Here is a 14,436-nt window from a genome sequence, read left to right as displayed (position 1 = left end):
GCACAGCAACGAAGACACAACGCAGCCAAAAATAAATAAATAAAATAAAGAAATTTATTAAAAAAAAAAACCCAAAAACCTAGTAACGCATTTCCCTTTTTCCTGGTTTAGCCTCATTTATTACACACACACACACACACACACACACACACACACATACACACACACACACCTGAGCTCTTGCAAGGTAGTAGGCACCATGCTAAGTGCTTTACATGTTTACATTATAATCCTCAACTCAACTGTGTGAGGAAGGTATGGTTATTATTACCATTACACAGAGCAGGAAGCAGAGGTACAGAGATGTGAAGTATTTTGCTCAATATCATTTAGTGTTTTTAAATTAATATCACTGTTGTTATCATCATCATGGTCACCACCATTATATCCTCCAGGCACCACCCCAGGGGAAGGAAGCTTAGATGAGGGAACTTGAACATCCACATGCAAAAAGGAAATACTCAGGATGTTTGCTCAAATAGCAAATTATAAGCAATAAATCACAACAGCTTTTCCTTCCCAATCTGGGTCATATTGTATCAAAAACTTCCAAAATCAAAACTAACCTCGGGGGCTTCCCTTGTGGCGCAGTGGTTGGGAGTCTGCCTGCTGATGCAGGGGACACGGGTTCGAGTCCCGGTCCGGGAAGATCCCACATGGCGCGGAGCGGCTGGGCCCGTGAGCTATGGCTGCTGAGCCTGTGCGTCCGGAGCCTGTGCTCCACAATGGAAGAGGCCACAACAGTGAGAGGCCCGTGTACCGAAAAAAAAAAAAAAACTAACCTCGGATGTCAGAAATCAAGAATAGTTATCATGACTGAGGAGAGTTACAGGGGTTACCAAGGGGATTCTGGAATGCCTGGAATGTTGTTTCATGACGGGTACATGAGTGTGTTCATGTGATGAAAACATGTCACTTATGATTTAGGTACTTTTCTGCATGTACGTGTTTCTTCAATTAAAAGTACCTTAAAAAGGTTGCCCAAAATTCATAGACAACTATGCTCCTAATGAAGAATTTTCACTCTTCTCAATACTATGGGCACCACAGAGAAATGTGTCAAATTTTCCAAAAAACTGAAGTCTACCCTCTTTGAGTGTCAAAACTTGACTTTTAAACTTTCCACATTTACTCAAATGTTCTTCAAATTGGTTGCACACTAGCTTTCCTTCTCTAGCAGTAGCATGAGTGGAACACAATTTAATCTTTTATTGATGGTTTGGGGGTTATCAACAAAACACACTGTCCTATTACTTACTATAAGAGAAAGCCCCTAGGAACTTCTGAAGCAGGAGAGGTACTTGCCTCTGACCCAAACGGGCCCAGACAATTACGTTTCTCTTTTAGTCCCTGGGTCTAGTGTAGAATTTTTCTATCTCCTCTTTTAGTTTCTTGCTCAGGTAAGGGTGCCTGCCTCCAACCTCTCCCCTCCATCAGCCTGCATTATCTATTATTCCTACCAGTTTTAAGTTCTATTTAAGTTTATAAACTTTTATGATGGCAAAAATCTTAACATCTGTTAAATCTGGGTGATGAGTACATGGGGATCTGTTATAGTATTTTCTGTATGTTTGAAAGAGTTCATAATACTTTTAAAGTTAGAACAATATTTCTGTAAGCTTGCAAACCCAATAGCCAATTAGTCTCAACTGCTAAGTAGGCAGCCTGTGGAAATCTCAGCAGCTCTCATAGGAGTGAGGCGTGGAGTTTTCAGCACCTATCCTGGCAACAGAGAAGTTTCAAAATGCTCTCTGGATAGATGGAGGATAACTGCAAAATGCTGCATTTGCATAAGGTGTTTACATGCTTTTTAAAATGCGTAAGTAACCAAAATACGGTGGACTTCAGGAGAAAGGGCAACCTTAGCAAATCAACCACATTTCTTAAACAAGTAGCTCTTCTCAACAGTAGTATAAACTGCCTGGAGAGTGGAATTTAAATATTTCTTGCTTCTTTGGCTTGGCACTTACATAAACACCATTCCTGAGGTTCAGTGAGAAGGAAGAAAAAGGTCTCATAAGCCCATGAGGAGGGAAAATGCTATCAAACAGCTACTTGTGACTGAAACAAGGGTTTTTCTGTAAGAGGCCCTAGTTGGCAAAACCATTTTCGCCCAGAAAATGAGGGGAAACATGAACACAGATAATGTGAAAAATACATTTTAAATCTTTCTAAAAGAAAAATTATTGGTGGTGGAACATGCTATTGTGATAAACTTGGAAGGAAGGAAGGAAGGAAGGAAGGAAGGGAGGGAGGGAGGAAGGGAGGGAGGAAGGGAGGGAGGGAAGGAGGGAGGGAGGGAGGGAAGGAGGGAGGAAAGGGAAAAGAAATCAATACCTGTGTACAATTATTCTTTCAACAATGAAGGGAAAAATGAAGTAACTTGAATTGAATTTAATTATTAGAAAATTTCTCAGTTCCTAGCAGCATAATCAACTCAGAAATATGTGAAATATATATTCTCCAAGATGTAATCTCTGGTTTGAAACCAGCTTTCCATCCATATACCATTACAAAACTATCCACATATACAAATTTGTCTCATAGCAGGCAATGCAAATTTAGAATCTGTCAAAGTGAATGTGGGGAGAAGGGCACTTGGAGGGAGAGAAATGTCCCCAAACATAGAAAACAATTTGACTCCAGTTCTTCTGTGTTTAAATCTTGTGATTTACGAAGGTAGGAGTACGTCAGTCTTGTTCACTGTCAGATCCCAGCATTTAGCACAGAGACTAGCACATAGTAGGAATTCAGTAAGTATGTGCTGAATATACAAATCTTGATAAAGTATAGTAATTTATTAGTTCCCAGAAAATGAGCAGATCCTCTTTTAAAACGCATCAATCAGGCTTCCCTGGTGGCACAGTGGTTGAGAGTCCGCCTGCCGATGCAGGGGACACGGGTTCGTGCCCCGGTCCGGGAAGATCCCACATGGCGCGGAGCGGCTGGGCCCGTGAGCTATGGCCGCTGAGCCTGTGCGTCCGGAGCCTGTGCTCCGCAATGGAAGAGGCCACAACAGTGAGAGGCCCGTGTACCGAAAACAAACAAACAAACAAAACGCACAAATGAAAACCTCAACTGCTGACCCAAGTGTTAGTTCATATAAAACCAAATGGTTGGGCTTACCTAGTGGGGCAGTGGCTAAGATTCCTCCTGCCAATGCAAGGGACACGGGTTCGAGCCCTGGTCTGGGAAGATCCCACATGCCGTGGAGCAACTAAGCCCGCGCACCACAATTACTGAGCCTGCGCTCTAGAGCCCCTGAGCCACAACTACTAAAGCCCACGCACCTACAGCCCATGTTCTGCAACGAGAAGCCACCGCGATGAGAAGCCCGTGCACCGCAGCTGAAGAGTAGCCCCTGTTCACGGCAACTAGTGAAAGCCTGCGGGCGGCAAGGAAGAACCAATGCAGCCAAAAATAAATAAATAAATAAAATAATTTTTTAAAAAAAATCAATGAAATTGAATACGGAAAAACAATAGAGGAAAAATCAATGAAAGAAAAAAAACTTAAAAAAAAAAAAAGAATCTGCCTGCCAATTCAGGGGACACGGGTTCGACCCCTGGTCTGGGAAGATCCCACATGCCACAGAGCAACTAAGCACGTGCGCCACAACTACTGAGCCTGCGCTCTAGAGCCCACGTGCCACAACTACTGAGCCTGCGTGCCACAATTACTGAGCCCGCATGCCACAACTACTGAGCCCATGCACCACAACAACTGAAGCCCATGCACCTAGAACCCATGCTACTCAACAAAAGAAGCCACCACGATAGAAGCCCGCACACTGCAACGAAGAGCAGCCCCCACTCGCAGCAACTAGAGAAAGCCTGCGCGCAGCAACGAAGACCCCACGCAGCCAAAAATAAATAAATAAAAATAAATTTATATTTTAAAAAATGGTCCTTTCAAATAAGTAAAAAGTATTCTGCACTCGGCCCCACCTAATAGCTTTAGGTAAGCTTTAAATGAACCCCAAAATAAAATAAGAGTAAGTTATTGAGACTGAAGTACACTGAAATTTTAAGACACTTATAAATTCTACTTAAATATGGTGTGCCCATTACACTTTTCTTAACACTTTGAATAACGTATTACTTTGACCTCCTTGGTAGAATGTTCTGAGCACGACTGTCAAGATTTACAACTTATTTCCCTGTGCACCTAAGAATTCACCTGACTCAGTCCAAAGGACCTCAAGTTTAAATGTAAAAGCAGAGAATCCTCTTTAAATACACTTCTTGAAAAGATTCCTGCAGTGCCTACCAAAGAGAATCTGAGCTCTGAAACATGCCTGTGCTCTCAGACTGTCTCACAGCATGAATACCATGAAACTGAAAACCTTTGGAGAATCCAAATGAAAGAAGCAATCTGGATGATTTAGAAGATTTGTTTTAGCAACTTGGCACTAGAAGCATCTCTTTGAAGTGACTAAAACCCTAACAAAGGCACCTACTTGGTATGAAATAGTGTATGAGAAGAGAAAAATTCAATTAATTGGCTAGACGTTTACAAATACCCAGAAACACCAGCTATATTTTCTTATGCCTCATATCAATATTATGACATTAGAACTAATATTGGCTCTGATATCATTGGTGGTCTAACCCTGGTTAGGCATTTGATCTCTAAAATTAGGAGTTGAACTACAAGTCCTAGACAGCTTTAAATATTTAGGGCTCAGGTTTTCTAAAAGAAAACCATAACTCGCCTCTAACAAACTCAAATGAGAACAACTTGTAGATAGAGCTGCATCTTACTCATTTGTTTTACACTGTCTGGCATACAGTAAGTGCTTAATAAATGCATGCTAATTAAATAAATAGGATAATATATGAAGAAATCAAATGAATAAATGAATGAACAGACTTAGAAAAGTACAGCTGGGACTTCCCTGGTGGAGCAGTGGTTAAGAATCCGCCTGCCAATGCAGGGGACATGAGTTCAAGCCCTGGTCCGGGAAGATCCCACATGCTGCAGAGCAATGAAGCCTGTGAGCCACAACTACTGAACCCGCGTGCCACAACTACTGAGCCGCGTGCCACAACTACTGAAGCCCACGCGCCTAGAGCCCATGCTCCACAACAAGAGAAGCACCGCAATGAAGAGTAGCCACTGCTCGCCGCAACTAGAGAAAGCCCGCGCCCAGCAACAAAGACCCAACACAGCCAAAAGTAAATAAATAAATAAATAAATAAAAGAAAGAAAAGTACAGCTGAACTCTGCAGTCATTTCAAAGCCTGTTTTGATCTTTTAAGAAAGTTTCTATAGGAAGAAAAACAGTTAAAACAAAGATTTCTGGTTTATCTTTCTTAAAAGGGAAGATTGTTACTCTTCAAGGGAAAAGTTTAAAACCCCACCAAGTCAAGATAGAAAACTCTAGAAGTCACTGGAAGATATATACTGGATTTGGTCCACAGATGTGTTTTGTTTGATCAGCACGATTTGGGGGTTATATTTTGGTTTTGTGGCTTGTTTACTTTTAGACTGAACCAGTTTTTTAAAATCTAGATTCTCCTGGATAATGAGAAACTCTGGTCACTGTGGGCATCCCTACATAGCCACAATCTGCTGGAGCTAAGAGGTTCCTATTTTGCCAGGAGTAGGCAATCTCCGATTCCCTACCTATACCCTGCTGAACGAGGATCTGACCTTTGGTCAAATGCGCTAGTAAACAGAGAGGTTTCTCACCAATGTTATTAGGCAACATTGCTTATAATAAAATTGGCCTCTGGTTGGTAAACTGTGTCCAGACTGGGAAGGACAACAACAAGTCTGTAAAAACCTGATGAAAATACCATACTTTGGGCTTCCCAGAGTGCAGTGGTAACTGTTATATCCTGTATTGGTTTCCTAGGGCTACCATAACAAAGTACCCAAAACTGAGTGACTTAAAACAACAGAAATGTATTCTCTCACAATTCTGGAGGCCAGAAGTCTAAAATCAAGGTATTGGCAAGACTGGTTCCTTCAGGAGGCTCTAAGTGAGAATCCATTCCATACCTCTCTCCTCGCTTCTGGTAGCTGCCAGCAATACTTGGTATTCCTTGACTTGTAGACAGATCACTCCAATCTCTGCCTCCATCTTCACATGGCCTCCCCTCTGTGTGTCTGTGCCTCAAATCTCCTTCTCTTTTCTCTTATAAGGACATCAGTTATTGGACTTAGGGTCCATCCTGAATCCAGGCTGATCTCATCTTGAGATGTTAATTACATCTGCAAAGACGCTACGGCCCTATTCACAGGTCACTGAGATTAGGACTTGAACATATCTTTTGGGAGCCACTGTTCAACTCACTATATATCTTTTTCAGGGATAAGAAAACCAGGTCCATAGAGTATTTGCAAGAGATACACAACTAAGCTTGTGCACCACAACTACTGAGCCTGTGCTCTAGAGCCCGTGAGCCACAACTACTGAGCCCACATGCCTCAACTACTGAAGCCCGCACACCTAGAGCCTGTGCTCTGCAACAAGAGAAGCCACCGCAATGAAAATCCCGTGCACCGCAATGAGGAGTGGCCCCTGCTCACCACAACTAGAGAAAGCCTGCGCGCAGCAACGAAGGCCCAACGCAGCCAAAAATTAATTAATTAATTAATCTTTTTAAAAAGATGACAGAAATTATAACACACTGAAAATAATCCAATGGGGGAGAAACTTGATGCACAAGGTAAAGGGGAGAATTGATGGAGTGAGGATGCACAGGTGGTAGTTAGGCAGTAACATTCTAATGAGCTTGAGGCCTTTAGAGTAGAGATGCGCTTCCAATATAACATGATGCCCATTCTCCCCTGAGGCTGACTAAAGCAGTGCTTCCAAACCGGCTGTAAACAGCAGAATCACTGAGGGGAAGGGAGGGCACTTTTTCTTTGGATGCTACTATTATCACCACAAATGAGTGGCTGTAAAATTGCATTTTGTTACCAACAATTGACAATGGTACTGAAATAATCATTCATTCATTCAACAACTATTTATTGGCCTACTTTGTGCCAGTTCCAGGTGTTATTCTAGATGCTGGGGATACAACAGTGAGCAAAATAATCATGTCTAAAACATTTTTATTAGATGTATTACAAAGAGATCTGCATGTACTTATTTATAACAAAAAAAATGTGCTTGGGGTTGTCTTGAATTGTGTCTTTATGCTTTGCAAAAACCCTTGTTTCTTTATGAATGATAGGTTTAATTATCTATGTCGTCCCAAAGGCTGGTTTTGGAGTAGGTATTTGGGGCACTTTCTCCATTCTATTCTTTGCCAGGTTTTATGCCAAGAGCCTTTCCAAATATATTTAAGTGGTCTTGGAATTTGGTCACTTTTAGATACATTAATAGGATATCCCATTTGCCTTTTAAGAACTACCCTTAATTTCTTTTTGTTATTCTTTTAAATGTGACTTCAATGAAGTTATATTCTCTCACAAAACCAACTTGAGATCATTATACTATTGAATTTCTCTTCCTTTAGTTTATACAGTCAAAAGAGTTCTACATGTGGAAAAGTAAGGAGTATAGAATTGCTGAGACTTCTTTGCACTAAATTTATATACTTGAATTTTCTACCTTTTACTAAAGAACACATTCCACCTTGCTGAACCTTTTAAAAGATCAACAGCCACTTTGAGAGCATTTATTTGTTTCAGTCTTTTCTGTGGCCTTTTCAAGTTTTGTTTCTCTGATTTCCTGGCAGTATACTTATTTCATGGGAAACAGTCCTTTCAGAGAGCACCAAGCTCTTCTAAAGTTCTCTTTGAAACTTCCTCATTCATGTTTGCTGGATTTCCTACTAGTTTAAAATTTTATTTCAGTTTTAACTATCCTGTAGTCTCTTATACTTTATTTTATTTATTTATTTTTTTGCGGTACGCGGGCCTCTCACTGTTGTGGCCTCTCCCGTTGCGGAGCACAGGCTCCGGACGCGTAGACTCAGCGGCCATGGCTCACGGGCCCAGCCGCTCCGCGGCATGTGGGATCTTCCCGGACCGGGGCATGAACCCATGTCTCCTGCATCGGCAGGCGGACTCTCAACCACTGCACCACCAGGGAAGCCCTCTTATACTTTATTTTAGAACACATATATTTTCCAAAAGACACACAGATATTTATTTCGTAACTTCTATGTTACCCTTGCTTTCTTCAGAGCTTACTTCTTAAAGGTGTTTCAAAGGACACATACTTATTCTCACATAGTCTTAAATATCGTTTACTGTTTGCATTTGTAAAGCATTTTATGCTTAGAGTAATAACTGTACTTTGGCCTTCCCTTCTCATTGCTGAACATTTGTGTATCACAGAACTCAATTACATCACGTTCACTATTAGAGATCTGAAATAACATAGCCTAAAAATTTGCTCCCTGAATCAATTATACACAGTAAAAAAGCTTTTATAACATGGGTAGTCTGTAACATGTGTGTTTCCCCCGGCCTATAAAGTCAACTATTTACTCCTAGTCCTTCTACTGGAGGCTTCCTACTGCTGGATGTGAGGACATGCAGGTGGGCCAAGACTTGCAAGAACTCATGAGTGCTATGCATGTGCCTATATGTATGAGAAAGCTTACGTTCATGTCAATTAAATGTGTCACCTACATAGAGAACAGACTTCTGGTTGCCAAGGGGGAGGGGAGGTGGGGGAGGGACAGATTGGGAGTTTGGGGTTAGCAGACGCTAACTATTACATATAGAATGGATAAACAAGAAGGTCCTATTGTATATAGCACAGGGAACTATATTCAATATCCTGTGATCAACCATAATGGAAAAGAATATGAAGAAGAATGTATACATGTATTCGTGAATCACTTTGCTGTACAGCAGAAATTAACACAACATTGTAAATCAACTATACTTCAATAAAGTAAATTTTAAAAATAAGTGTGTCATCTGATTAAAGTGCTTTTCATACCTGGAATCCAAATAGTAAACAGGATGGGTAATGTTGACAGGACAAACATTCCAAAACTAATACAAATACAGGAGTTAAGCTTAAATAAAAGCAGCAGATGAAAATTTCCAAAATATCCATGTACACATTTTTGCCCCAAAGTGAATATAAACAGATTAAGAAAAGTCCAAAGTTTAGACAAATTATAAATTATTTTAGGAAAACTGTAATGGACTCTAACATGAACAAAGAGTTTCAAAGTGTATTTTACATGAAGCTTTTTGCTTCTCAAAAAGAATATCTTACAGAAAATAAGCGTATTGCCATAAAAGCAGAGAAATGAACCTTGAAAATAAAGCCCCTGAAAACACACTACTTCTGTGTAGTAGTGCTACACAGAAGTAGCACCTGCTCTGTGCCTCAGTTTACTCTTATATATCTGTGAAATAGTGCACTTAGTGGGCACACAGAAGGCACTCAATAAATGTTAGACCGTCTCCTCTTTAGAAGTCAAGAAACGGGCTTCCCTGGTGGCGCAGTGGTTGAGAGTCCGCCTGCCGATGCAGGGGACGCGGGTTCGTGCCCCGGTCTGGGAAGATCCCACGTGCCGCGGAGCGGCTGGGCCCGTGAGCCATGGCCGCTGAGCCTGCGCGTCCGGAGCCTGTGCTCCGCAACCGGAGAGGCCACAACCGTGGGAGGCCCGCGTACCGCAAAAAAAAAAAAAAAAAAAAAAGAAGTCAAGAAACAAGCATTATCACCTGTGTTTCCCTTACCCTCCATGGTGAGGAGATGATATTCTAGCCCCTCCGGAAAGTTTCTTAGTATTAGAAGCTGCTCTGAGGAGTTGGTTTGAAGAGATAAAGAGACTGTTCCTACTGCTGTGAGCAAACGAAAGGTGTTGACAGCTCTGGCCAAACTTAAGGGCTCCACCGCAAAGGAAAGAGTGCTTCTGCCAACAGCGAATTTGGAACTTGAGTATGTTTTTCTCATTTTAGTTTAGTGGCAAAATATGCAACGAATAACTTAGCCAGCCAGTGGTACTCACACCCGGGTGCCATCTCATACCAGGGTAGCCTCAGAACCGCAGCTGGGCCTTGGCAACAGCTTCCAGTACCTCCCAGAGTGGGAGGGTGCCAGCCACGCCAGCCACACTGGCCAAGGCTGCTGCCCACGTTTTAAATGGAAACAAAAATCTTTTCTTTAGGAAGGAGGTAGGCGCTTTTTTGTTCTCTTCTTTGTTTGTGGAAAGTTAAATACTAGTGGAGAAAAGGCAGCTTGCTCAGAGGCAAGGCTAGAGGTTTCGGCTGGTGGGCACCTCTTTACCAAGTCCTTTCCACTCCTCTCCATTACTTTCTACGACGTAACTCCAGTCCACTACTTTCTGCCTTGTTCTAAATACTTTCTCTGCCAAGGCCTTGACTTCACTTTTTGGAAAGTGGTTACAAATAAATGGCGCTTGCACCACTGGCTAGAGGTTCCTCCAGCTCAACAGCAGCTGAAGGAAAGGAAGCTGTCAGGACATTGTGAGCAGCACTAGACAAAGAAAACAAAACCGGACACTGACGGAGAGAGGAGGTAAGGGGGGAAATGGGTGAAGGTGGTCAAAAGGTACAACCTTCCAGTTATAAGTCCTGGGGATGTAAGGTACAGAATGATGGTGGCAGTTAATAATACTATACTGTAGATTTGAACATTGCTAAAGAGACTAGATCTTAAAAGTTCTCATCCCAAAGCGGGAAAAACTTGTAACTACGTGAGGTGATGGATGTTAATTAGACATTTCCACGTATAATCATGTTATACACCTGAAACTAATATGTCAGTTATATCTCAAAAACAAGAACAAAAACTGCCATCAGCTGAGCGCTCCCTCCGTGCCAGCCTCATCCCACAGGCTGCAGGCCGAGGCAGCAAACCCCAAAGATGTTCCAAGCAGAAGCATCTCTCCCAGCCCAGCAGCCGCGGGGCCCCCTCGGGCATCTCTGGCCCCGCATTCCGGGCTAGCGCCCAACAGGAAGCCCCGCAGGGGAACTTTCTCTGGGCAGCAGCCACAAAAACAAGTCGGGCTCAAGACTGTCCAATAACCAGGCAGGGCAGCGAAACACCCTTCAGAGTCTTAGCAGCTTCTCTGCTCGACTGCGTTTAACGCTCTATGAGTGAAACCAGAGCTGATGCTTCCTTCACTCACCCCGACTAACCGCTGACGGGCCCCTTCGCTCAGGGCTGAGGCTGAGACAAGAAGAGGCAAATTCTCGCCCCTCCATTCCCACCGCCAACCCCCCGCCCACGTTGCCTTCCTCTCCTAACCCGCAGCCTTGAAGCAAGTTCAACGAAAGGCGTCGCCTAAAGAGATCTCCGCGCCTGTGATGGCGCAGGCTCGGTCCACAGGGGGCGATTTTCGGGGGCTCGTGGGCTGCCGGGCCGCACCACGCTCCCGCATCTCTCCTCCGCTCCCGCGTTTGGTGTCGTCTGGTGTCGCGTCGCAACCACTCGCAGCAAAGAGTTAATAACCAAGCCGGGCCAGAGCGCCCGGCCAGCCCCCCGCGCCGCGTCAGTGCCCAGCCGACCCCGCCACGCGTCTCACCGCGAACCCCGGCCCCGCGCGCTCCGCCCCGGCGCTCGCCCAAGTCTGCCCGGCCCGCGGCCCCCGGGCCTCGGAGCCCGCCCACCTCCCTCCAGCGCCGCGCCCCGTCGACTCCGCTCCCGGGCCGCCGCGCGCTGCTCCCTCACCCCCTCCCTCGCCCAACCCCACTCGGTTGGAACTCGGTCGGGAACTCCCGGCCCCCGCCTCCTCCCAGGAGATGCCAGTACCGATGCCCTGGATGAAGACGAAGCCGGTGACCACGAGCACAGGGTGCCAGTTAAACTCGAGCGCGGTCCCGTCCCAGCCGAGCCCCTCCCGGTAGTGGAGGACCCAAATGAGGGTGAAGATCACAGACAGGAAGCCGACGAGCAGCGCCGACACCAGCAGTCCCAGGAAGCCCCTGTAGCCCTCCATGGCCATCAGCGCCCCATACTCCGCGCGGTGGTAGCCACACACAGGAACTCCGCGAAGTGGCGGCGGCAGCCTCTGGATACTGGCACAGCAGCGGGACGCGGCGTCGACTTCTAGGAGCTGTCTCCGCCCGGGGGAGGGGCTTTCTCGCGTGCCTGTCTGGGAGGCGGGGCCTCCAGGGGGCGGGCAGCTGGCCGGTGCTCAGAGACTAGCCCCACCCTCGGGCTCTGGTGGCCGCCCAGAGATCTCGCTGCGGGGTGGCCGCCCCCGGCCCGGCGTCCATGCTTGCGGAGAGCTCGAGTAACCGATCCGGTTACTTGTTGAGAGCGAGAGTCCTGAGGGTTCCATACCCTCCACTTTCTTTTAACTCTTCCCGTGTCTCTTTCCTTATATGAGGGGAGGCAGTGGTGCGCACTCTCGGTTAACAGGAGAGAGGGGTCTGTTGGGTGGCTTTGTGTGTGTGATTTTGACTAACGAAGCCTCATGAGCCTCAGTTCTAGAGGACTGGCTGTCTTTGATGCCAAGGAGGCAACTGTGGGACTGTGTGGACCTGGCCTTACCTAGCAAGGAAACTACTGGCAGTGTGCGCTTAAGAGAGAAAAGGCAGATACCTCCTGGACCCTGGACTTGTGCATATGTGATAAAAATGGATCTTAAAAGTGCTACCTGCGCCAACCTATTTGCACTAAAGCCCCACCTTGGTGGAGCGAAGCTCACTCACACCCTGCCTTCCTTCCAACATTAAGTTTACCCTTCTCCACTGGACAAGAAAAGTGTCAGTGTTATCAACTGCTGTTAAAGAAAGTGGGGCTCGGGCTGTTAGGGCTCCTAGAATGCACTTGGGAACGTTCACTTCTAGCTCTCTCCTGTAGCTCGCCTCCAAGGACTGGTTTACCAAACTGTCATCTTGCCATTCTGAAAGGCCTTAGGATATGCAGGAGGTGTATGGGAGTGATATTCAATGGAAAAGACAGGTTTTAGGCAAGGAAGTAGGAGTGTCAAGCACTGGTAGTGGGGCAAGATTGAGGTCTAAGAGTAAGGGGATGCAGACTTCACTGATGTCACTATTTTTCCCTTGTTGGTAAAAAGAAAGGGAGAAAAAGAAAGAGAGTAAACAAGTGGAAAAGAAGGACCTCTACCCACAGTATAAGGCTTTCTACAGTCTGGCCCTGATGTCCATGGCTTCTCTCCCATCTCCTCACCACTCCCTATCCCTGTCCCTGCCTCTAAAATTGTCCAACCCCATCTCCACCAAGAAACCTTCCCTGAGTCTGCCTAGGCCCCTATTTTACACTTCTACCCACCTCCCCATCCAGTGCCTCTCTGCATCACTTATCAAGATGTGATATAACCGTCTGTTCCTGTGACTGTCTCCACTCCCCAGACAGCCTCCCTGAGAGTAGTAACTGTCTAATTTATCATTTTATTCTTCCTTGAAATATAGTAGCCATTCGGTAAATGTTGGGAGAAGAATGGGACTGAGTGTGTCAGTCGGGGTGCTGGCAGGAAACAGATGGCTCATTCCAGTTGGGCAATTTTATAACGAACAGGGCTACTTACAAAGTTGCGGGCAGGGTGTGGGAAACCACAAGGGTTTTGCAGCACCCAGGCCTGAATGGGAGAAGATTACTGAAATCCAGAGAGAGAAAGAGAGACAGAGAGAGAGAGAGAGAGAACAGTGTAAACAGGGCAGGCTGACTGAGGCTATGGCCTTGAGTTGAGGGATGCAGTCAGCCAGCAGGGACCCCACAGGGAGGAAGAATGGGAGGCAGCATGAATATTCCAGCCTTACTCTCTTCCCCTCCAATCTCCTGCCTGGTCCCAAATGGCTGAAGCTAATCTGAAACCCAGAGGGAAGATGATGTAGCCCATATAGGTCAGCCTCCAGGACACAGCAGAGTGGAGAAGGGTGAGAATAGATCCATAGGAATAAACAGGAATAAACTATCACTGAATCTTCCAGTTTTATTTTTTCAGACCTTTTGGGTTCCTGAGTGCTACAAAGATTCCCTGTTTACTTTTATGCTGTTTCTCTTCCTCTTCGACCTTTAACTAGTAATCCTTTAACAACAATATCATTGTGTCCCTATTCTTCTCCCTAAAAGTATCTAGTTCTTGTCCCCAGGTAACTTCCTCACCCCCTTAGCCCAACACCTTCACTCCACTCTCGAGTTGATTTTACTCTGCAGCAGCAGCAAAGAAGAATCTGTGGGATTCCAGACTCCATTTAACAAAACACCTCAGGAGAATGAAAACATGGCCAAATAGTACGGATGATGTTGAATCATCTTGAAGTTACCAGCTAAACGGAGAAAAATTTCAACTTTTAAGTTGTCCTTTAAGGACCTAACTTTGATAAAACTTGTCACTTGAAAGAGGAAACTTTTTAATAAAGTTTGTTGTGGCTTGGTATTAACAACTTTTAAAAACAGATTTGTTATATAAGTTTCCCTCAGGGGGTGGTAAACAATTTGCCACCAAAGTACTTACTCAGATACTTTGTGAAGTACTTTGTAAAGTTTACAAAGTTACTTTACTCAAGTACTTT

General features: G+C 44.9%; 1 protein-coding gene across 2 annotated transcripts in view; it reads right to left on the bottom strand.

The window, feature by feature from the left end:
- LOC132495311 (plasma membrane ascorbate-dependent reductase CYBRD1) overlaps window positions 1-12,000 on the bottom strand; it is a 36,090-nt gene extending 24,090 nt beyond the window's left edge. For both annotated transcript variants that reach the window (XM_060107121.1, XM_060107122.1), the window contains exon 1: window positions 11,705-12,000. In XM_060107121.1, the coding sequence (XP_059963104.1) occupies window positions 11,705-11,897 (193 nt within the window). In that variant the 5' untranslated portion in view covers window positions 11,898-12,000. The remainder of the gene's footprint in view (window positions 1-11,704) is intronic.
- Between the last annotated feature and the right edge of the window lie 2,436 nt (window positions 12,001-14,436).

This window comes from Mesoplodon densirostris, chromosome 8, assembly GCF_025265405.1.
Source record: "Mesoplodon densirostris isolate mMesDen1 chromosome 8, mMesDen1 primary haplotype, whole genome shotgun sequence".
NCBI classification, from domain to species: domain Eukaryota; kingdom Metazoa; phylum Chordata; class Mammalia; order Artiodactyla; family Ziphiidae; genus Mesoplodon; species Mesoplodon densirostris.
This window is presented reverse-complemented; position numbering and strand designations above follow the sequence as displayed.